Source organism: Eutrema salsugineum, unplaced genomic scaffold (genome assembly GCF_000478725.1).
Source record: "Eutrema salsugineum unplaced genomic scaffold, Eutsalg1_0 scaffold_2, whole genome shotgun sequence".
In the NCBI taxonomy this organism is placed as follows: domain Eukaryota; kingdom Viridiplantae; phylum Streptophyta; class Magnoliopsida; order Brassicales; family Brassicaceae; genus Eutrema; species Eutrema salsugineum.
In genome coordinates this window covers 2,281,118-2,303,722 of record NW_006256829.1, presented here as the reverse complement: position 1 = coordinate 2,303,722, position 22,605 = coordinate 2,281,118, and the positions used below count along the sequence as shown (strand labels likewise).

Sequence of the window (22,605 nt, the reverse complement as noted above, 5' to 3'; positions counted from 1 at the left end):
TTGAAACCCTGGCTATATTGGATGTCCTATACTTTATATTTTCAAAATATATGTCAAAGTAAACGTAATTCTAATACAACATTTGATTATTCTAACTATATCCTGACCCACACAAATAATAAACGTAGTAGCAATTTTGTGAATTCAAAATGACTTAAGAGAAGAAAAAGTGAGGTTTAAATTGTCCAATAAAAGTGGAATGGAAACTATGTTCGTGTAAATTTGATCTACAACCCATTAACTATGGAGTTCCAACTCAATTGATTTATATAATTTTACATCCCATTTAATATTAGAGCCAATCTCAAACAATTTGAAAACTAAGCAAAAAAAAAAAAACGATTTGAAAACTCTATGCAAATTTTTTATTAAACATACAATAGATATTTTTATTTTATAATGAAGACAATGAGGAGCCGGGAGCCCTAATAAACATATATAAGTTCAGATAAAATTCAATTAGGATCCTATTTGGCTTCACTAGTTACGCATGCCAAACGACACATCTATTTTATGTGAATATGTGAATCCTAACCAAAATAAAACAACATGATTCATAATTTATCCAAGTAAAATCATTATAATCATGACATATGATAGTGTTCTTACTATTCACCATCAGAATATAAATTCATATAGCGCATGTTTGCTATTATTTGTTGATAAAGAGAAATCATTGTATATCCTATTTGGCTTGATCCAATGATTCGGAAAGAGCTTTCGATTGTCTTATTTATACGGTGGAATTTTATCGTCACATCACAATACAATCCATAATATTAACATTTCTATGCGTGAGCGCCTAATGTGACCTGTAAATTAAGATATGTTAACACGCCATATGATAGGTCCATTAGAATGACTAGAATTAAACGAACGAATAATGAATTTGTATGTATGTCTGTATGTATTTGTTTGAGTTTGCTCCAATAACTTTAAAGGGTAATTTTTTGTATATAGTTCATTTATTTTTTAATACAAAAAGGAATTACCCCAAAAAAAACCTTAAATAAATCCAAATCCAAGGGTTGTGAACAATGACCCCCATGAAAACTCTTGAAAGAAAAAAATTGAAAAAGGGACCACAAATAACACACGCATAATGAAAATACAAAACACACAAGAAACATATAATCTCATTATAACAAGCGACACAAAGTCCCTTATTACTTTTATGATGATCTCAAAAACCTGAATTAGGAGATGAAGAATCTCCAAAATGCAAAAACCTGGCGTAATCTTGTTCTTGCCTTGAAGATCCACCAGAAGATGAAGAAGTTGTAGTAGATAACGTCTGATGATTATACATTGAGCCTACCGTTCCCACACCGGCCAAATTATAGCTTAGTGCATCGTTAACATTTCCTCCTTGATGATAATACTGGTTATAGTGATATTGGTTACTATACGGTATAGTTTGCGGATTGGTCTGCGGAGTTGAGTAGTAAATTTGATTATTAGAAGAGTAATAGTTTGGAAGACCGGTAATAGTACTAGTGTTACTTGCAAGTTGAGCCCTCTCAGGGAAATTTAGTTTAGCTTTGCTTCCTTTGAACTTAAGAGCTGCTTCATCATAAGCTAAAGCCGCAGCTTCAGCGGTCTCAAATGTCCCGAGCCACACGCGTGCTGCCTTTTGTGGATCCCGAATTTCCGCTGCCCACTTTCCCCATGGTCGTTGCCTTACCCCTCTATAGTGTCTCTTCCTCAAGTTTCCTTTATACAACCAACATATTTCACATATATAGGTTTGGTAGATTTCTCATATGTTTATATATACAGCACTACAAGAATTTGCAATAACACACGAATTAATGTTCTCATCGCCTAGTAAAAAGATCCATATGCTCATTTTATATGTACATATCATCACATACTAACTGTAAGTCTGTAATTTGCAATAAATATGCTAACTAGTCCACTATATGTAAATATACCTTGATCTTGAGTAGGAGGAACCGGTTGGATAGGATCCTGTTGATTATACACAACAGGGTGATGTTGGTTATTATCCTGAGTGCTGCTTTGGTTTCCAATGACTTGAGTCAAGGCTGAGACCATGGCACGCATGTCGTATTGGGATCGGGCCGAGAAGAAAGGAAATATGTTCTCATCATCATCGGCTCCGTTTTTTTCCTCCGATTCACCGGCTCGAAAGGGCCTCTTCCCATAATTCCTCGGATTCGCCATCTTTGCAGGAATCTTTTAAACTGCTCTTTTTAGGAGGTTTAGAATTTAGGGTTTCAGATTTTGTATTGTTGCAAATAGTGGAATAGAGGATGCGTTAAACCTGAAAACAAAGAAGACGAAGAAGGAAAGTGGAAGAGATATATTAATTAGGGTTTTGGGGTATACAAATTTGAAGGTTTTATAGGAGCATTTTTTTTCTGTGTGAACATAAGACAATAACAAAACGTCAAGCTGAAGTTTTGCATATTTCTTTTTAAAATTTATTTATTTTTCTAGCTATTATAATTTTCGAGACACATAAAAATCATGCACTTATATATGAGTGTACTTGTTAAAACTGTAAAACCGCGTGAAAAAGGCTTTTTGTTTTGCTTATAGCAGGAGATGCGTACGTGTGAATCTGAACAAGTTAAGAAATGGATCTATAAAGATTACTAAAAAAAGCTCTAACAGTATAATTTAAAATAGATATGAACGCTATATAAAGATCCAAAATGACAAAAAGAGTTAATTAAAGATGGAAAATGCATGCATGTACATATTCGTTACTGGTTTCGTTTCGGGAACACATGCATGGGATCGAAGAAAAAAAAAGTTATATTCTTTTGAAGTTTATTTTATATACAAAGAAGCATATATATATTCTGTGTGTGTAAACGACATTCTCTGAAAAAGTTAAGGAATAAGAGTATAATAAAATTGTTTTTCATAGATTAAAAAGGAAAATAAAAAAGAGGAGTTTACGTACGTGTGTCGTATCTTTATTTTTTCCTTTCCGATAAAAGATGTGGATAGAGATTGAAAAACAAAATTAGTTATAGATATATCCAAGACATGTGTTCACAATGATCACTAACTCAAGAGAAAACGTGTGAATTGAACATGTTGTTTTGGAGCCTCTTTCTACTACTAGATACACGAATGTTTTCTAGCTATTTCATCTATATCCGGAAATAATTAACTTTAATAAACTTCATGTTTATGTGGAAGTTTTTGATCCAGTGATCAACTTAAACGTTTTTACATGCATACACTAAGTCCAAGATTCAAAGTCTGAGAAACTATAAAACCGGATTATTACAATTCGTTAGTTCAAACTTGGCGTAAATCTTAAGTTTTAGATCCATAACCATTTTAAAAAATGCTTTTAAATACGTAGTCTTGACTTCATTTATTTGTTTCATATTACTTGTTTCAGCTAGAAGTACGGTAAAGATAAATCAACTTTCACGTTTAAAGTCGGGCTTAAATAAGAATCAGCACCTAAATCCTAACAAAGAAAATCAAGAAAGTCAACAACTGAAATATGTTGACCGTTGAAGAGTACATGTTTTGAATATGCCAAAACCAAACTAGTAATTTGGGAAAATAATTATATTAAATAAAAATAATATTTGTCTGGAAAGAGATTTGTCGTGGCATACTCGAAATGGAAAAATTCCAGACAAGTAGCAAATAAAAAAAGCCAAAGGAAAAACGACAGCGTTTAGAGCTGTGTTGAAGATGTATGTACAGGGGTAGAGAGGTGGATCAAGAAGAAGAAGTGGGAGTGATATTACGGTTTCTCATGTACGTCAAAAATTGTGAAGGCAATTCCGCTAGAAGCGCTTCTACCACTGAGACCTCTCCATCTGCACACAAACAACAATGATCAGTCAACCAAAACGCTGCGTTTTTCTTTTACATCAAGAAGACAACAACAAGACTCTCACATTGTATGTCTCGTAATGCAACAAACTGCACGATATCACGTGACGCCACGCGACCGCTCGAGCTCTCTAATCTCTCCCCTTTGTCTCCATCTAGTACCTATACAACAATAACAACACATAACTGTGTGTAAGATTCTACACGATCATTTCAAATGAAAATTTGTAGTGTTATCAATTTCTTCTAAGGAAGAACCTCCATTTCTTTATAGTCAGCTCCTCCGACTCCAACGATGAGGATTGATAATGGGAGATCCGATGCACTGACCAATGCGTCTCTCGTTTCTTGCAGATCTGTTATCACTCCATCCTAGGAAAACACGGACAAGTTTAGTTTCCGTTTGTCTTTACATACCAAATACACAAGAATCAGAGAAAGGAAACAAAAGAAAACATGTTTTTGATATTAACTCACAGTGATTATCAGCAAGACGTAATATCTCCTTGCATTTTGAGCGAGTGACTCGCTTGCGATTGTCGCAGCAGCGTTGATCACGGGACCAAATAGAGTAGGCCCTGCAAAAGAGACGTTGAAGAGAGCACCATTGTAGGCATTCATGATGCCTTGAATCCCATCTACCTGAGAAAACATTTTGGAATTTGTTAGAAAGTCAGTTCATGTTGTTATTTGAGCCAAAATTTGTTGGAGATAAAGCCAGACCTCGCAGTATGTACTGCTTCCGTTGAGGTTAAAGCAATGTGAAACAGGGATGTCGATAGGACGAGCTCCAAAACCCCATGCGGGAAAGCGTTTGTCAGAGTCATAGAACTGCAACACTTCTCCAACTTCAACTATTGCCTGAATATAAGAAAGACCATCACACACAGTCACCTCTTTAACAAGGAAATAGAAAAGGTAAGCAATAACCAAACTTTGTATATGTCGAGTCCTTACTCTCTGGTAGGCATTTAAGCGTCCTGTAGGATCAATGTAATGCAAGGAATCTGGGAGGCGAGGATTTCCATTTGAAGCTAATGGAAGAAGGGACAAGTGGATTAGTTTAAAGGGAATGCACTAGAGAGAGAGAGAGTCTTGAGAAACTCTGCCCTTCTCAGATCTTTTTACCACGGTATAATTCATACCCGTGAAATCAATTGCGACCATGAAGTTCAGTTCAAATCCAGACGCCAAGTACTCTAGGAATGTATGCTGAACAGTTTCAGTAAACTTGTCCACGAAAAGCTGGCTCTTTAATGCCTGAGACAATTGCATATGGTATCAGATTTCCTGCTTTTAGATTGTATTCAACCTCTTATCGTTGAACATCCATACCCTGTCTTCATGTTTATGTCCAACACCGGTAGGTAAGAATAAATTGATTCCTTGGCCACTCAAATGAAGCTTTTCTAAGTCTGAAAGTGACTTCTGAATTTTTCTAGCAAAACCCAATAACATACAAGAACCATCTCAACTTAAGCAGCTCAATGTCATATAGAATGAAAGCAACTGAGAGTTTGTGGTTACCCGATCAGACTGTGATTGCCATTGCCATTAAAGTCTAAGCACTCTATTACCAGTGGGCTCTCCTGCAAGATTACAAAAGAGATTTGATACATCTTCCTGTTCAGACAAACTCAGATATAATAAGAAACCTCTCTGGTTACCTTACTCCCCACTTGTTGAACACTTAGACAGACTGGTTTCCAAAGCGGATTGGCATCATTCCTTAAGACTTCGGTTTTAGAGACCGGGATTGGAGCACCGTGCTCTACAATCTTAGATATCACCAAAAACGGGTCCTGAGCAAGAGACTTCATGTTAAATTTTATCCCTGAAGTAGATTCTGGTAATATGGTGAAAGAGTATTATATACAATAGCTTACACTTTTAGTGAAATGATCCATTGATTCCAAATTCAAGCACCTAAATACTATCTCTGTCATTGTCTTAGAAGCTAGAGACTCCTCAGCATGGACGATAAGTTTTCCGTGGTTTTGTGTCTGAGTCTGTGCAGTAACACCTTCTTTATGCATGAGTTCTAAGGCAATTGTCCTATTTGATTTGGTGATAATCTGCACACAGTAGTTGACCAGGAAGTATGAATCAGTCTTACAAGCAAATGAGGTTGCTTCATTAAATTTCAAAGAACCAGTAGAGAGGTCCCCAAACTAAAACAAATAAAAGAATAATTAAGCAGTGGATACCTCAGACAATGTACATGTTGCCTCGCCGAGAAATTGTTGCTCGTCGAGCTTAAGCAACTGAAATGAAAATCCGCCAATCATAAAATGTAACGTGATTAACATTCAGTGGAAAGAGAACAAGGGAAATGCAGTTACCTCCTCCCTCGAATTCTGAAACTGAGTGTCAATATCATACAGACGAAACCTGAGCAGAAAAGGAAAAGAGTCATAAAGTGTGAAACTTTAATATTTCTTCTAGGACTCAAGCCGTATAAAAGCCGAAAACAAGGAACTTACAACAACGTTTGCACAATCTCGAACTGATAACCGATTGTAAGTTTCTTAATCCATTTAGGATTCAAAGAATTCAAAACAACTTCAGTGCGGAACAATTCCGCAAGTGTTCCATCTCTTCCTTTTATATAAACAACCACCATTGCATCGCTCTGCAATAACAAGCAATCTTATATAAAAATAGCAAACTAAGGTTTCGAGACAGAGATCCTTTACGACATTATGTGTCACTTCAATTCGATTTCTAGGAATCAATAACTAGCTAAAAACACCATTTTTTCGACAGCTAGATACTCTCTAAGCAGACAAAGACAAACCTTTGAAATCACGTCCCGGTCTCGCAAATTGGAAGCAGAAAAGGATAACTGCGAACAAGAAAACATGATGAAAGTGTTGGAGAAGCGGGAATTCAAATCTTGGTCAGGAAGGAAAAAAAGAAAAAGAAAAGAAAACGGACCTCGATCTGAGAGAAGAGGCCGTTGTAGCCGCGAGACTTGAGGTAGTAGTCAACGGCGTCGTTAGGACTGGCGAAGCCGGCGGCGGCGGAGGAAGAAGTCCCGCCAACACCGACCATTCCACCACCACCGTAAGAGCCATCGGACCAGCAGCTTCCCATATCACTCAAAAGATGGATCGAGAAGCAGAGACAATCATTAGACGGCGAGTTCACAGAAGAAGAAGAAGAAGGAGGAGATTTGAGGAGGAAGAAGAGGGAAGAGGAGAAAAATCTGGACCGGGGAAGTGATATGGGACCCACTGTGTTTTTCCAAGTCGACGATCTGTCTCGAGTCTTGACTCCATTCATTTATTCGTTTCTTTTTATTTATTTTAATCAATCAAATTATTGGACAAATACAGCCGGTAATTATTGCGCAATTAAGGACATTGGACAACATTAGAACTGTAGTATTACCAAAGTTAATTACTACGTATTCTTTGATAATTACCGATTTTTAGATTTAACTGGAAAGTAGACGTATTAAATTGAGTCAATTTACGACAAATAACAAAAAAATTGAGTCAATTTAATTGACTGTAAGAGATTACAAAGTCGTCACGTGATGATATTTACTATAGTGGGCTAGTAATTTATTTGGTCCAAGGATTTGACACATCGAGAATTGTCATATTTCAGTATCCTTTTTATTTTTATATATCAGATATATACAACAAACCGACGTTTGAAAGATAATTTTGTTTATAGTTCTACGGGAATAAGCATTTTTAGAATTTATAATTATTATAAGTTTCTTCTGCATAATGCGGTGTGACTGGAATTTAATCAGGGCAAAATAAAGGCATCTTTTAGAGGGAGACGTGAATAAAAAGACATAAATTTTACGTAAATGACCAAAAGATTTCGCAACCTGAAAGGCAAACAAGCCTTTTTCAAAAAGCATAATCACAGAACATACTGTATGTAACATTTTTTCCCAAAAAAAAAAAAACTCATTTGAGAATCATCAATATAGCCTATATAGGTTGCAGACCCAAACCCAATTGTTTCTGCCTTTCAAAAAAGGAGGGGAGGGCCTTATGGGTCTTAATTTAGGTTTCCATGGGCTGGATATATCCAAAGGAGATGAGATTTTACTTTGCATTAAGCCGAAAAAACAATTGGAAGTCTTCAAATGTTTTGTGCGAATTTTAGAAGCCCCTAAATGCCACTATATTTACAGACTCAATCCGATTTTTTTTTTCTTTTCAGATTGGCTTAGATAAAATATATTAATAAAAAGAATAAAACTGATTTGTAACTGTAAGATTCGATATTTTTTTGGGGATCAAAACTGCATTCTCTCTGGTTCTGTTCTAATTCGGAATTATCTAAGAAAATATATCATTGATTCGACGTGTGATTTTTGTTATTAAATACTAGATTAAGAAAACTCTGGAGGAAGCTTAAACAACTGACTGTGACAGAGTTTTTAAAAGTCACCAACCAAAATTAAAATAAAAACTAGTAGAAAGTAGAAGAAACCAAAAGAAGATAGCATAGTCGAAAACTCGGCCACCAAGGGTTTTACATAAGACTATATGGTCCCGAAACACTGGCGAAGAAGAAACTGAACACATCGTACTAGGTTTGTTACTTTTTGTAAGCAAGTACAAAGAAAGATCCTTGTACACACTACCCAAAACTTTTTTTGAAATAAAAGGAAAATATTTAAATAAATATTAGAAAAAAAACAAAAACAAAAAACAAAAAAAAAAGCCAGCAAGATTTCTCTGGGGGTGGGGTTTGATGATACAACAAAACTTGTGAAGCAACCTGAACAAGCTTAGAGAACCAAGTTCAAAAAACTTTCTCCACTGCAAAATGAGTTTTCTCCAGGTAAAAATTTACCACCCCAAGGATTTACAGAGCTGTGGGGTGTTAACGATACACATATTTTTACCTTGTGTTAATCTTTCGGGTCTCTTTTCTTTTCACCTCTGACAGAAGACGCCTAAGGTTAGTCTGGCTTATGACATGAAAACTGTCTGGCTCATCCGGTTAGATCGAGTCCGTCCCATTTGGAGACTCTTCTCGGTTTTCAGAGCTGCTGCTAAAGTTGGCGTAGTTCTCGATGCTACTTGTTCGAGGCTTGCCTGGTCTTGACCGGATGTTCGAACCCATTGGAAATGGTTCCTACACAGAACATTGATACAAATAAAGCAGAATCTCATTAAAAAAAAAAAAAAGCCAACAAGGTGACAGAGAATTTTCCTATTTGAACAAGGATAGTGTGAACAAGGTGTTATTAAGAAAGGCCTTAATTGTTCTTACCTGATCACCAGCATTTGGACCAGCAGTGTGGAAGAGTATAGGCCTACAACGTTTGTCTTCGTTCATCAAACTTGAGTTCTGAAAATGGGCAATGAGAGCTGATTTTCCCTGAATCCGACCATATGCAAGAGATGCCACCTTCTCGCTGTTGAACTTTTCCCATTTCTTACCGTTGAATGCCTGTTAAGGTTATAAAACTGTAACCAATGCCTTTTTTTTTCCAAACAAATTTGGTACGACGTACAAAACAAATCAATCATACCTTATAAAACGGGACAATATTTTCAGGTTCGGTAAGGTTGATGAAAGCATATCCCACATTGCACTTGTTCTGCAAAGAGAAAAAAGTTCATTGACATCGAATTATTGAAAATATCATAAGCTACTATGCCTGCAGTAGTCTATATTAGATTAGAAAGGTAGGTAAGAGGCCTGCATACCTTGAAGTCAATTGGCAAATAAAGGAAATCATATGTTCCTTTACAGTACTCATCAATGGCAGCTAGAAGCATCTTAGAAGTATACCTAAACCATTAACGAAAAAAAAAAATCAACGATGAAGCAAGATAAAATGAGCAACCTGCAAATTTCTTGAGACGAGAAACAAGCTATAGTTGCAATAGGGTAAAAAACAGTAGCAAAATCACTTACTTATTGGGAATGTTTTTAATCATCAATGTTGTTCTGCTGTCCTCCCCGCGTAGTATGCGATCAACATCAAGCTCATACAGTTTCTTTTCAGCATTACTAGAGCTAGAATCGCTTCTTCTGTGAGATAGATTCCTGTACCGTTCATTAGGCAAGTCAAATGAGCTTGGCACTGAAAGCATTGAGCTCCTTCCAGAAAAGAGGTGAGGCATCTGTCGTGATGATCGTAATACAGCATTTTTTGAATTGGCATCCATGCGATTCCCACCAGCATGCGAAAAAACCTTATGGGAACCAATTTCCATTGGATGTGAGGGAGAAGAGCCAGGAAATCCCATGCTACCATGAGAGCCTAACTGAAATCCAGAAGTTTCTGGAGATTCAGCTGCATAGGCCTGTCTTCTATCCCAAAAGGGCGAGTGTAAGACCGGGGCAGATCCAATGTGGTGGTGCACAGGCGATGATGCCATGTTCACCATTAGAGGAGATGCTCTAGAGAATGCAGTTACGGGTGGGATGCGCTGAGAAGGAATGCTGTTGACTCGAGATGGTGAGTTAGGCCATATCATGCCACTTGATGGACTATGCTGCTGAGTGTTGCTCCATAAGTTGAGGTTAGAGCGATGGGACCCTTGATTTATAGGAGATCCTATGACTAAAACAAGAAATTTAGAAACAAAATACAAATGAGAAAACTAAAATAACTAACACAAGCAGGTAAGTAGAAAAACTTCTTCACAATCATCTACATCAGGCTTCTCAGAAATTTAGTATTGGTCAATAAAATTTAATATGCTCTATAGTAAACTACTCTTCTTAAATTTACAATCGTCAGCTACGCATCATTACTAACCTTAGGAAAGTGTATCAAGGCAGAAAAGCAATTAGAAGAACTATGTACTTACCACCTCCGTTAAACCCGTCTACCCCGACACCACGAACATTGCTCATCATAAAGCCTTCATTTGCTTTTTGGCCATCACTGGCCATTTCAGAGAACGTCGTAGACGATTTATATGGACTACCACTTGCAAAGTTGTCGAGGTAATCAGGAAAAGAATGAGGATGAAGATTTGGCATGCTTTGGATCCCTGTTTTCGAGTTATCAAAAGAGTTTCCGGGCTCCTGAAGTCCAACAGGCTTGCTAGCTGAGATGGCTCTTGCCGATGGTGGAAAACCAATAGGAACATCGAGACACTGATGACGTTCAATGAAGGAGTTCACAGGGGACCCGACTGAATTGTGCATAACTCGCATAGATCCATTATCAATGGAGGTCGAAGCTAATATCCCTGGAAAATGTCTCCCTGAAAAAGAGATGTTAAATGAGAGGTAACAGTTATGACCCAGGATGCCAAATCATTGAGAATTAATAATCATAAACCATGTGCACTATTATACCTATGTGTGTAGATGATAGATTATTAAAGCCCGTTTTAGGTAGACTACCATCACCTTCATCTGCAGCGAACTGTGGCGTGAAACTGAAAAAAAAAAAGTATGATGAAGCCTACACATCAACAAAATTGGTGTTCTTATCACCAGTTAACAGCATATCAGAGGATCAAATCCGGTTGTTACTGCATCATTTCACAGCCATAGAGAAAAAGTAAGACAGGAAGGATAAACAATAAGCACCTTGTACCCTCTGGACAGGTTGGCGCAAGTTTAAGCTGCCTCCCCGCAATCTCAATCCCATTTAGTCCTCGTAGAGCGGCCTGTGCAGCTCGAACATCAAAAAACTCTATGTATACCTGTGAGTTTTCAGGCATCATTTTACGAACCTGCAAACAACAGAAATAGCATAAATATAAAAATCAAAAAGTCACATAAACCGTCAATATCACAAAGCAAAAACAAGGAGAAAACAAGTGAGCAAACCTCTCTGATTTCTCCATATGAACTGAATATTCTGTGAAGTTCTTCACTGGATATAGAAGCATCAAGGTTATTAACCAACAAGGCTCCTTCGCTGGTGTTCTCTTTTTTAGAATTGTCCTGATATCACAAAAAATAGTAATTACCAAAATATATGATAGCACGAAATGACAGGTATAAAACACATGACACAGAAAGAAACCACAACCAGACAAGCAAGTGGGATGAGAACAGTGAACAATACCTTTGGGATAGGATACTGAATATCAAGCTTCCTTCCCCTTAAAAGCCTACCGTGGAGTGCTCTCGTCGCATTCTGAGCAGCCCTAAGATCATAATATGATACCATGATAAAGCCACGACTTTTTCCCGCTGTATGAAGAGCCCGGACATCTCCATATTGCTAGAAAGTAAATGTATCATCAGTGAGAAGCAAAGACTTCCAAAATATCTGAATACCATGTTTTGCCATGAATTAGGAATTTGTAGCCAGAAACACGGGTGAAAATACGTACCTCGAAAAGGACCTTGAGCTCGTAATCTTCAATAATTCTATCCATATTCCTAACAAAAAGTATTCTGGATAAAACTTCTCCTCGAGATGGTTCACCAACAACCGAAACAGTGCTGCCTCTCTTGCCGTCTCTTTGACCCACAGACGAAAAAACATCTCCATCTAATTCCATGCCACCAACACTGCTGAACAGGTCACAATCATCCAAGTCATCTCCGACATTGGCACGAGACTTATGGCCAACCTCACCGACCACTTCTGCAAAAAGATCATCCTCATCTGGAAGAAGACTTCCAATAGTGTGCGCCTCCATCTCTTCTAAAGACTCGGAAGGTTCTTCCTCACGGTTTGCAGACATAAATGCTAACTTATCACTTCTTGGTAGCCGTACTGCAAAACATCCAATATGGAAATACAAATCAAGGAGAGTCGGTCAGAACATTCATATAATATACTTTCATGACCATGATGATACAGACTGTTAATCTCCTGCTTTACTTATTCGACCATATGAAGTTTGATTAGCCATGACGGACTTTATAGTCAAATAGTAACCAACATACAGCTAAAGTTGTTTGAGAAACAGAATCAGAAGCTTACATTGCCTACTAAATAATTCCGAGAGAGAGCTGGAAAATAGACTGCTCTCCCAGTGAGTATCACTTGTAGTTGTTCTTCCATTAGGAATAACAGAGGGAAGAGCCCCAGACAAGCTTGATTGTTGCGACAGCTGGTAACTGTCAGATGTCCAAGAACTAGTTGGTAGACTTGAAAATCTATCCCCGCCACCTTCAGGTATTGTGTTGGTTTTCATGAACCCAAACTGTTTCTGCCCAAGAAAAAACATCAAAGTGTCTTGAGAAAAAACCGTTCTACACATAATGTTACATTTTTTGCACAAAACTTTAAAAAGTTGAAAGCAGAGAATCAAAGAGTTACCTCTGGAGTGATGCGAATGTCTTCATGAAAATGGGAAGGTGTCGGTACACCTCTGGGTTCCAGTATATCAGACGGCATTGTGCAGCTGAACAACAAAACCACAAAGAATGAGAGAGAGATGAATAACTCTTTTCAACTTTCTAATTTTGCCACCAACAGGAAATCTTCACAGAAGGGCCCCAACCAAAATAGTCTCAAGGCCAGACCAAAAATAAAGTTTGAAAATTTTTCCATGGATAAAACAGGAGTTTTCTAGTACAACCCTCAAATCCCCAAAATCCACAAGCCGGAATAAAATTTAGCAAATACAAGCAACCTCCGGGCTAAGAAATAGTTTGACTAGAGGAAAAAATATTCTCAACAAAATTAGATTAGAGATCAATTCGGTAATCCAAAAGGCGTTAAGAGTACAATTCGCTCAATTTCGGATCTTAATGCAGATAATAATATTCAAGCAGAGAACCAACTCCTACCAAAATTCAAAAAGTCCGGCAGAGAAATAAATAATCAATAACAGAACCCTATTTCGTTCTCTCAGAATAATAATGAAAAAAAAAAAGAGACTTACCAAATTGCACAATTCTGCTTCTTCTCTAGAAATCCTCCAAATGAAATCGAACCGAATTTCCCAGAGAAATTTAAAAAAAAAAAGAGCTAAATTTACTAAAACGGATCTCGTAAACCTTCTTCTCCTGGCTACACGTTTCCGAAGGAAACAAAGGAGGACAGAGAAAACGAGAGAGAGAGAGAGAGCAGGAAAATTCTTCTTCTCTTTTATCTTCCTTTCCTTTTTGTTTCTTTCTATCCAATCATAACCAGCAGGGAATATATAATTCCAATTTTGAGAAGAAAAAAAACTATAAAAAAAAAGAGAAGTGAATTGGTGTTCAAATTCTCCTTCCTCTCACACGAACGCCTCGTGAATTTCAACCAGCAGTGACTTTCAGGGAAGACGGCGGAAGCAACCGTAATTGTATAATTCCGGCGATACTCCGATCCCCTGAGACTTGATTCCGGCACTCCCTCCAAGAAGAGAGAGAGAGAGAGAGAGAGAGTTTGGTTTTCGGTTAGTTGGATTAGGAAAAATTGAATAAAAAAAATGAATGGAAGAAGACAAAACTCAAACGAAGAAGAAGAGAAAACAATGAGAAAGGAGGATTTTTGCTACGCTGTTTCTGCCATGGATCTAGCGTTACGGTATGAGTTTATATCTTAACCGTTGGATTAGGATTGGGACGTATTTTTTTTCTTTTCTTAATTTACGGATTAAAAATATTTACGGACTCGCGACGGCAGTCGTTGGATCCGGCTAAATATCTTTGCTCCTCGATCGGCGAATTATTTATCTGTCGTGTTAATACGAAATTTAAAATAATTGACTAAAGTTATTAATAAAAAATACGAGGAAATATGGATTCCACGCCAAATGTTTTGCAGATAAACTTTCGCCTGTGTACAGATGTTAAAACAAAAATCTTTTGCGTGGGAAAAGAAAAGGAACGATAAAAACGCATTAACAGCAAATATAAAAATGGATAAACATTGAAGATAACGTTTTGTTTCGTTGTTTTAAAAAAAAAATCAAAGTTTTATCTTCTTTTTTTTTTCCTTGTTATAGTCTTCACGTTCTTTCTCATTCTTGTTTTTTCACGTATGATACACCGAATCAGCAAATCTACTAATTACCTAAATAATGGATTTTCTTGATGAATCTTTTGTTAATTTCTATTTATGTAAATCCTAAAATTGGAGATAAGGATACATTTAATACAAGTATATTTAAAGAATGTATGTCATTTTTTGTAGAATAAAAAAATGTATTACTTGTTTTCACATGCAACAAGGTAAAAATGTATTTTCTTAACGATTGCTTCTATTTTTCACACAGAAAACAAAAAGTTTTTGTGTTACTTCTTCAAATTTAATAGAAAATCAGGTTAGAGTACAAATTGATTAGCAGAAAAACAGATTGTTTGCAATAAATATGATGACCAGTTCTTCATTTTTTATTTTTTGGTCATAAACCACCAGTTCTTAATTAAACATTGAGTACCATCGTTTAGAGGGATATTTATTTTGCTCAATTTACAAACATGTTAAAACTTTCCTTTAGTTTACGAAGCCGAGCCGAGCTATTAGAGCTGAGCCAAAATTAAGTTTCTCAGCTGAAAGATAGAGAAAGCGAAGTTGTTGTCCGAAAATTTTTAATGGCTAGACGCGGCGTGAAGGATTAGACAAGGAATTTTAATTTTCTTTAACAAGAAAAGCATTTACCGATTAATAAACAAGAAAAGCATTTATTCTTAAGACGCTCTTCTCAATATCCACGTGTCAATCTTTCAATGGTTGACGTCAACAAAAATGGCATCAAACAAATCCTACGACTGCTTGCGATCCTCTACCCTTTGATCTCTATACACACTTCGTTTGCAAGCCGTTGGATTCATCGAATCTCTTTTATCTTTAACTCTGGAAGACAACAATGGTAGGTATTGAATTAACATCAAATCTAACCTAACTGTCTTGAACCAAAATACCAAACCGGTTTCAGATTTAGCATTCGAGCCATCAACCAACACTAACAGACAATCTTATTGTTTATTAATGATGCTTCGACTGTCATCTAATATTACCTCAAATGTAAGACTACCAAAAATACGATATTAATGTTAGTTGTTTATAATCTTTTCATACGATTTCTATTTATGATAAAAAAAAACTAATCAATATTGTATAGTGAATATATATACATATTACGATTCGATGGTTTATTTGTGTTTACATTTGTGTTTGATTTAAAATTTCTATGTTATAAATTATTTTCGTTTTGTCATAAACGATTAGACGATATTTGACACTTAGCTCCTTTCTTTTGTTGACAAAAAAAAAACTCCTTTCTTTTTGTTAGAGGCAAACAAATTTTGGATTTTCTATCGTTTTAATTTTCGGATTGCTAACTGTCATTAATTTTCTGATTAGCCGTGACTATTCTTATACATTAACTTTTTGATTTAGGATTTTCGAAATGTACGGTGGTTTCACTTTCTTGCAGATATAAGTAGCAATGTGTACTATATCCTTCCATTGATCACAAGCTAAATTTACCCAAAGTTATTTATTGTTTTTGTATTTTTCTACACGAATAAGCCTAGAAACAATTATTTTTCCTTGCACGCCTTGGGGTACATCTATGATAAGGTCAAGCGTGTAACATGGGTCATATGACATACCAAACGGCAAATACCACTAAAAATCATACAAATATATAGAATACGATGAAAGTTATAGAGAAAACAAAAATTTTACAAAAATTTTCTTTTGATTTTACTATGCTGCAAATCCTTGGAAGTCGGAAGGAGGAACACGGGCGGAGAGGGGAGCAAAACAAGAAAAATCAATTTGCAAATAACCAACCGATATTATTTAGAGCAGAAAGGCTGAGAGTAATTTAAGATATCATTGGATATTATAGTAATCATTGAATAGTGTTACAATAATGCATTAGTCATTGATTTTATTAACATGGTCCATGCGGTCTCCTATACTATACAGGTCGTTATCTTTAGATATTCGTCGGTCTACTCACTCTACTTAAACACTAATCCCATTACGCATTTATATTCAGCAAAGACGTGCACTTTGAATTACATTTTGTTTTGTTTTGTTTACATGAAAAAAAAATCAATTTGAAGTTTTTTGTTTTGTCTAACAAAGTATTTAATCACATCACTGCAAGTAGGTATGCCTATCAAGCCAAAAAAAAACACTGCAAGTAGGTATATTAATATATTATGATTTCGTCTAGCCATAAGCCATCCATAGGCTGGGTTCATAGACCGTGATATTTCACATTAAATAAGTATGATACATATAACATAAATCCAGCCCTTTATTTGATTGATGTTACTGATTAGGCATAACATATTAATTAGGATCAATGCTTAAACCGTAAATGATTATTACCTTAATGATTTGGACGAAGCGTATAGCGCATCGAGACTTATCGGCTTTTGTAGTTAATTGGAAGGAAAGAACCAGTTTTAAAGCTTTGATAGTCAATATAAAATTTCAATAATTTCTATATATAGTTCATTTTTTTGTATAAGGGCCATTGTTTAAACTCGTTTTTAGACCTCCTATGATTTTAAGCACGGCTCTAACGGTGAAGAAGATCTTCATATTACACTAACGAGAGAATGAGGAATATGATTGGCGTACTAAGTGACCCTTAGCGAGTTTTATTAATTTGTTTGTACTCAATAACTAGAGGATAAAAGAAGTGTGAGTGACTCTTTTTTTGTTTGGTCAGAGCAAACTTTAAATATAAAGCCAAAAGTTTGGGTTAAACAAAAAGATGTTTCCTCTGTCTACAATAATATTTTTTACTGACCAAACTGTTTTAGTGATATTGACTTGACATCAAACAGCTACATTCCAATTTTTTTTTCTCATAACGCAAAAGGATTTTTCTGTCAATTTGGATGGTGTTTTGTGAATTTTGGTTCTCAGGGATGTGCATTCGGTTTGGATAAATTTTTGTGGTTTTAATCGAGTTGAAATCGGATTTTATATAATTCGGTATTAGATAACAGTACCGATTAAAAATTTCAACAAATTTCAGCTCAGCTCAGGTTCAGTTTATGCTTTCTCATAACTCTTTTTTCTTCAACATAACTTTAAGTTCGTCATGGATTTTCTTTACTATATACAATTTTCAGTTCTGGTTGGTTTTTTGGTCTAACATTCCTTGAGTAACTTAACAATCATCAAGATTTAATAACATACAATTATTTGGAAACTGGAAACCTATTTTTGTCTTTTCAAGATTTAATAACTTAAGAACAAAGTTACACCAACATTAGCATTACAAACCCTACACTCCCTTTTTTTTGTTAGCTGTTACTTAAGACACATCAAACAACATAGCTAGCCTAAGGGTTTCAGGCTTTTAGCTTATATCTCCTTGAGAGCCTTCAAGACATCGACCATGGTTGGTCGATTAGCCGGCGTTTCAGCAATACATTGCACAGCAATCTGAAGCATACGAAGCATTGAGTGTTTCAAAGCAATCGATAGAACCAGAGGGTCAAGAACATCCGCAGCTTTTCCTTTGTTGATCTTCTGAATCACCCAACCAACCAAGTTCCCTCCTTCACTCTCTTTAAAGTCTGGACCGGTCGGCTCTTTCCCCGTCACCAGCTCCAACAAGATCACTCCAAAGCTGTACACATCTCCATTAGTCGTGGCTCTTGCGCTCTGACCATACTCTGGTGGAATATACCCGAATGTCCCTGCAATGACTGTACTCACATGAGTCTCACAGGCACTGATCAGCCTGGCTAACCCGAAATCCGAAACCTTTGGCTCAAAGTCACTGTCTAAAAGAATGTTGCTTGCTTTGATGTCTCTGTGTATGATGTGTGGGTTGAAACCGTGATGCAGGAAAGCTAGTCCTCTTGCAGCTCCAACCGCGATCTTGAGGCGTTTGGACCAGTCTAGTACCTCTAGAATCCCGGTTTGATTCCTCAACCAATGGTCTAAGCTTCCATTCACCATGTACTCATACACAAGAAGCTTCTCTTCACTGAAAGAGCAATATCCAAGCAATGACACCAGGTTCCGATGCTTCACTTTCCCTAGAGTCTCCATTTCTGCCATGAATTCACGATTTCCCTGTGTTTTGGCTTCGCTTAGCTTCTTAACCGCTACTGTTTTCCCACCAGGTAAACAAGCTTTGTAAACCGTCCCAAACCCACCGTCTCCTATGATGTTCTTCTTACAGAAGTGATCAGTTGCCTCCACAATGTCTGCCAAACTCACCTTGAGAAGTGGTTGCTCGAACATAGCCACATTGATGCTTAATGGCTCCTTTGATCTGCTACCACTTAAGAAATAGAGATTCTGATCAATGAATCCTTTTAATCTGCTTTCCTCCATTCCCTCTGGATCATTTCTCTGCTTCACTCTCTTTCCCATAACCCATCTGCGCACAGAGAAAACAGAGGCAAATATGATGATCATACTCCCAATCACAACTCCTGCAAGCCCCCAAGCACTCAACAAACTCTTTCTGTCAATCTTGCAATCTGACCCAATCACTCTTCCACACAACGCTTTGTTCCCAGAAAACAATGCCTTCGAAGGATCCTGGCATACACCTTCGCTTGGTACAACCCCTTGCAGACTGTTCTTGGCTACATTCAAAAACTCCAGATTGGCCAATTCACAGATTTTTGTTGGTATATCTCCAGACAAGCTGTTCTCAGAAACATCAAGGTACTCAAGCTGCATGAGATTACCAAGATCTGAAGGGATTTCTCCGGTGAAGTGATTCCTGTGCAAATCCAAGTTAGTCAAGTATGACAGATTCCCCAATGATCTTGGCAAGCTACCCATGAAGAAGTTATCACTGAAGTTCACTGTTTCAACTTTCCACGCCAATGAGCTGCACAACAGATCTTCAATAGGACCTGAGAACATGTTCTGTTGAATGTAAAGTCCTACAAGGTTGAGCATTTGAGACAGTTCTGATGGAAGCTCGCCGCTTAGCTTGTTAAAACTCAAGTCCATGTGTGTCAGCTCTTTTAAGTTCCCAAGAGAAGATGGAACCGATCCATCCAGCTCATTCTTGGTCAAGTTTAGCTTCACCAAGCTACCCAAAAGGCCAAAGCTTTCTGGTATATGACCATTGAGCTGATTATTCGCCAAGTTCAATCCCTGCAACTTAGGAGAGTGGCCCATCTCCTCTGGAATGGAGCCGGTGAGAACATTTCCAGATAGCTCCAGCTTTGTGAGGTTAGTTAAACGGGAGAGTGAAGCTGGGATCTGTCCAGAGAGATGATTATTGTTCAGCAAAACCTCCACCACTACCACACAGTCACCAAGTTCTTCAGGTATGGGACCAGTCAATCTGTTGTAGGAGAGATCAAATATCCCATGGTGCTGAAGAAAGCTCAGATCAGGCATATCGGTCTGATGGAAATAAGCAGAAGGTTTTGATGGAATCGACCCGGAGAGATTGTTGTGAGACAGAACCAGGCATTGAAGCTGAGCAAGAGCAGTGATCGTGTCTGGAATCTGTCCTTGGAGATTGTTGTTGCCTAGGTCCAATGTAGTCAAAGAGGAACAGTCCCCGAGCTCCCTTGGTATCTTCCCCTGAAGCTTGTTTGAATTCAGGTTCAAGACAGATAAAGAAGCCAGCTTCCCAATTTCTCTAGGGATTTCACCTTTGAGCTGGTTATCACTGAGAACAAGCCGTTTCAACGAAGCTGCATTGCCAATCTCTGCAGGCAAATAACCTCCTAGACGGTTATAAGAAGCTGAAAACTCCATCAAGTCCGCTGATTTCCAGAGACTCACAGGGATTTCTCCAGTGAAGTTGTTGGAATCCAAATTGAGAGCCATCAGAGGAAGCTTGGAGAGATACTCAGGTATGGAACCGTTGATCCGATTGTTCATAAGAGCCAGCTGTTGAAGATTGGTGCATCCAACAAACACTTCTTCAATGTTTCCAGAAAAGAAATTCTGAGACAACTCGATATCTTCCAAAGCACCTGAACCACAAAGCTCCTGAGGAATCGAACCAGTTAACTTATTGCTAGCGAGATTAAGATGCTTCAACATTGGACAATCTTCAATCTCACGAGGGATTTCTCCTGAGAACTGATTGCTAGCAAGGAGAAGCGAGTCCAATTCCTTCCATTTGCCGATCCAAGAAGGTAATGGACCCGAAAGCTGATTCGTGTCAGCAGAAAAGGCCAACAAAGGAATCTCTGATAGTTCCAACGGTAGAGAGCCGGAGAGATCATTGAAGGAAAGCATTAGCGTCTTGAGTCTCCTACACTTACCAATCTCTGGAGGGATCAGTCCGTTGATTTCGGCGGAGACAAGATTCACTATGCTCAGGTTCTGCAACTCTCCGATTGATCTGGGGATCGAACACTTGAGTGGGTTGTAAGAAAGGTCGAGCTTTGCTAAGCTTTTCAGCTTCGACATCTCGTCTGGTAATGGTCCCCTGAAGAAGCAACGTGGCGCAGCAAAGTTCTTGAGCGACGAAATGTTGCCAATCTCCGGCGGGATTTGACCGGAAAATTGATTCGTTCCCATGTAAAGATCGGAGAGGTTGCTCAGTTTTCCAATCTCTGGTGGGATTTTGCCGGAGAGAGAGTTGTTGGAGACATCAAGCGAAGACAGCGCCGGGAAGCTGAGGAAGAATGAAGGAGGAAGAGAACCTGAGAGATGGTTGTCACTTAGGTCAAGATACAGAAGCCGAGGCAACTCGCCGAGTCGACTCGGTAAAAGTCCCGTGAGTGAATTTCCAGAGAGATCGAGGGTTTGGAGCTGTTTCAGTGTCCCGAGCTCAGAAGGGATTTCGCCGGAGAGAGAGTTGTGGCTGAGCCGAAGCGATATCAGATTCTTCAGCCTTGCAATGCCTTTCGGAATCTCGCCGGAGAGAGAGTTCTCCGAGAGGTCGAGGTCGGAGAGAAACTGAAGGGAGAAGAGAGAAGGAGAGAGTTTGCCTTTGAGAGACATGGAAGGTAGAGAGAGCGACTCCACTCTCCCGAAATGACAAGTTACGCCGACCCAATCGCAGGAGGAAGACGAAAGGTTCCATGAAGAAAGTACTGATGGGTTTTCGAGTGAAGCTTTGAAGGACATAAGAGAGCCCGTTTCTGAGCTTGTTGCGTCGTCAATGGCAGACGAAACAGAGAAGAAGAAGAAGAGAAACATGACGGAGAAAACCCTAAACGCCATGTTCAGAGAAGGAAGAGAAAAAAGACAGGTTTTTTTATCAGAGAAAAGAAGTGAAGAAGATAAATCAAACCTTCGCCATTAAAGAAAGAAAGAAAGAGAGAAGCTTTTAGGCGCGAGGAAGATGAAGAAGAAGAGAAAGACAAGAGAGAGAAGAGACTAGTAATGCACGCAACTCACGTGACGTAGACCATTGTTTTCAAAGTTTTTCTTTTTCTTCGTGAACTAATTGTTTTAAAAAGTTCGTAACGGTGATTTTAATCACCCTTTTTAAAATTTTAATGTTTGATAGTGCTTTTTTTTTTTTTTTTTCAATCCTGTTTTTGTTTGCGTGAGTATATTTGAATAAGAATTTCTGAAAGAGAGTATAGAAAAGAGGTTTTTGATGATGAGGATGAGTTACTGAGTTAGATGAAGGCATGATGGGTCATAGAGTACGGCTAGAATCTTCAGAAATCATAACCACTGTACCATGAAAAAGCTGACTGGTTGGGTCTACAAATACTCAAAAGTTGTGTGGTAAAATTGTAATTCTCAATTTTTGATGTTTTTCCTTTAAAACAACAAAAAAAAGAAGCTGGTGAATTAATGTTATTTCAATTAATGTGATCTCCGATAAGGCTTTAAGTAAACCAGCTATATGATGATAAATACTATGTCTAGTTCAGCACTTATTGATTTGCTTACTTTACTCCTTGTTTACATTGGTTTGAAAATGCACTTTTCGTTTGTTTTCATTACAAAACAAAACGAAATTGTAGCGTCAACATATAAACCCACTTATCTGGCAT

The 22,605-nt window shown here is 37.6% G+C and overlaps 4 protein-coding genes across 4 annotated transcripts; all 4 read right to left on the bottom strand.

The window, feature by feature from the left end:
- Positions 1–1,000: 1,000 nt before the first annotated feature.
- Positions 1,001–2,294, bottom strand: LOC18016895 (ethylene-responsive transcription factor ERF115). Its single transcript, XM_006399150.2, has 2 exons — positions 1,935–2,294; positions 1,001–1,713 (listed from the first exon to the last, which is right to left on the bottom strand). The coding sequence occupies exons 1-2, from the start codon at positions 2,185–2,187 to the stop codon at positions 1,184–1,186; spliced, it is 783 nt and encodes a 260-aa protein (XP_006399213.1). The 5' UTR covers positions 2,188–2,294; the 3' UTR covers positions 1,001–1,183.
- Positions 2,295–3,540: 1,246 nt separating this feature from the next.
- LOC18016894 (protein BONZAI 2) lies at positions 3,541–7,073 on the bottom strand. The gene is made up of 16 exons (XM_006399149.2): positions 6,772–7,073; positions 6,632–6,679; positions 6,318–6,466; positions 6,177–6,225; positions 6,042–6,098; positions 5,721–5,909; positions 5,502–5,636; positions 5,362–5,423; positions 5,170–5,272; positions 4,980–5,094; positions 4,792–4,868; positions 4,558–4,695; positions 4,312–4,476; positions 4,093–4,206; positions 3,900–3,996; positions 3,541–3,818 (listed from the first exon to the last, which is right to left on the bottom strand). Exons 1-16 carry the CDS (start codon positions 6,928–6,930, stop codon positions 3,718–3,720), a joined length of 1,758 nt encoding a protein of 585 aa, XP_006399212.2. The 5' UTR covers positions 6,931–7,073; the 3' UTR covers positions 3,541–3,717.
- A 1,212-nt stretch (positions 7,074–8,285) lies between these two features.
- LOC18016893 (protein MEI2-like 4) lies at positions 8,286–14,146 on the bottom strand. The gene is made up of 14 exons (XM_006399148.2): positions 13,632–14,146; positions 13,064–13,148; positions 12,725–12,953; positions 12,126–12,514; positions 11,855–12,013; positions 11,614–11,730; positions 11,371–11,516; positions 11,134–11,216; positions 10,638–11,039; positions 9,736–10,387; positions 9,525–9,609; positions 9,347–9,415; positions 9,085–9,264; positions 8,286–8,946 (listed from the first exon to the last, which is right to left on the bottom strand). The coding sequence occupies exons 2-14, from the start codon at positions 13,139–13,141 to the stop codon at positions 8,812–8,814; spliced, it is 2,724 nt and encodes a 907-aa protein (XP_006399211.1). The 5' UTR covers positions 13,142–13,148; positions 13,632–14,146; the 3' UTR covers positions 8,286–8,811.
- A 3,721-nt stretch (positions 14,147–17,867) lies between these two features.
- On the bottom strand, positions 17,868–21,872 carry LOC18016892 (leucine-rich repeat receptor protein kinase EMS1). Its single transcript, XM_006399147.2, has one exon. The coding sequence runs from the start codon at positions 21,815–21,817 to the stop codon at positions 18,017–18,019; it is 3,801 nt and encodes a 1,266-aa protein (XP_006399210.1). The 5' UTR covers positions 21,818–21,872; the 3' UTR covers positions 17,868–18,016.
- Positions 21,873–22,605: the final 733 nt, after the last annotated feature.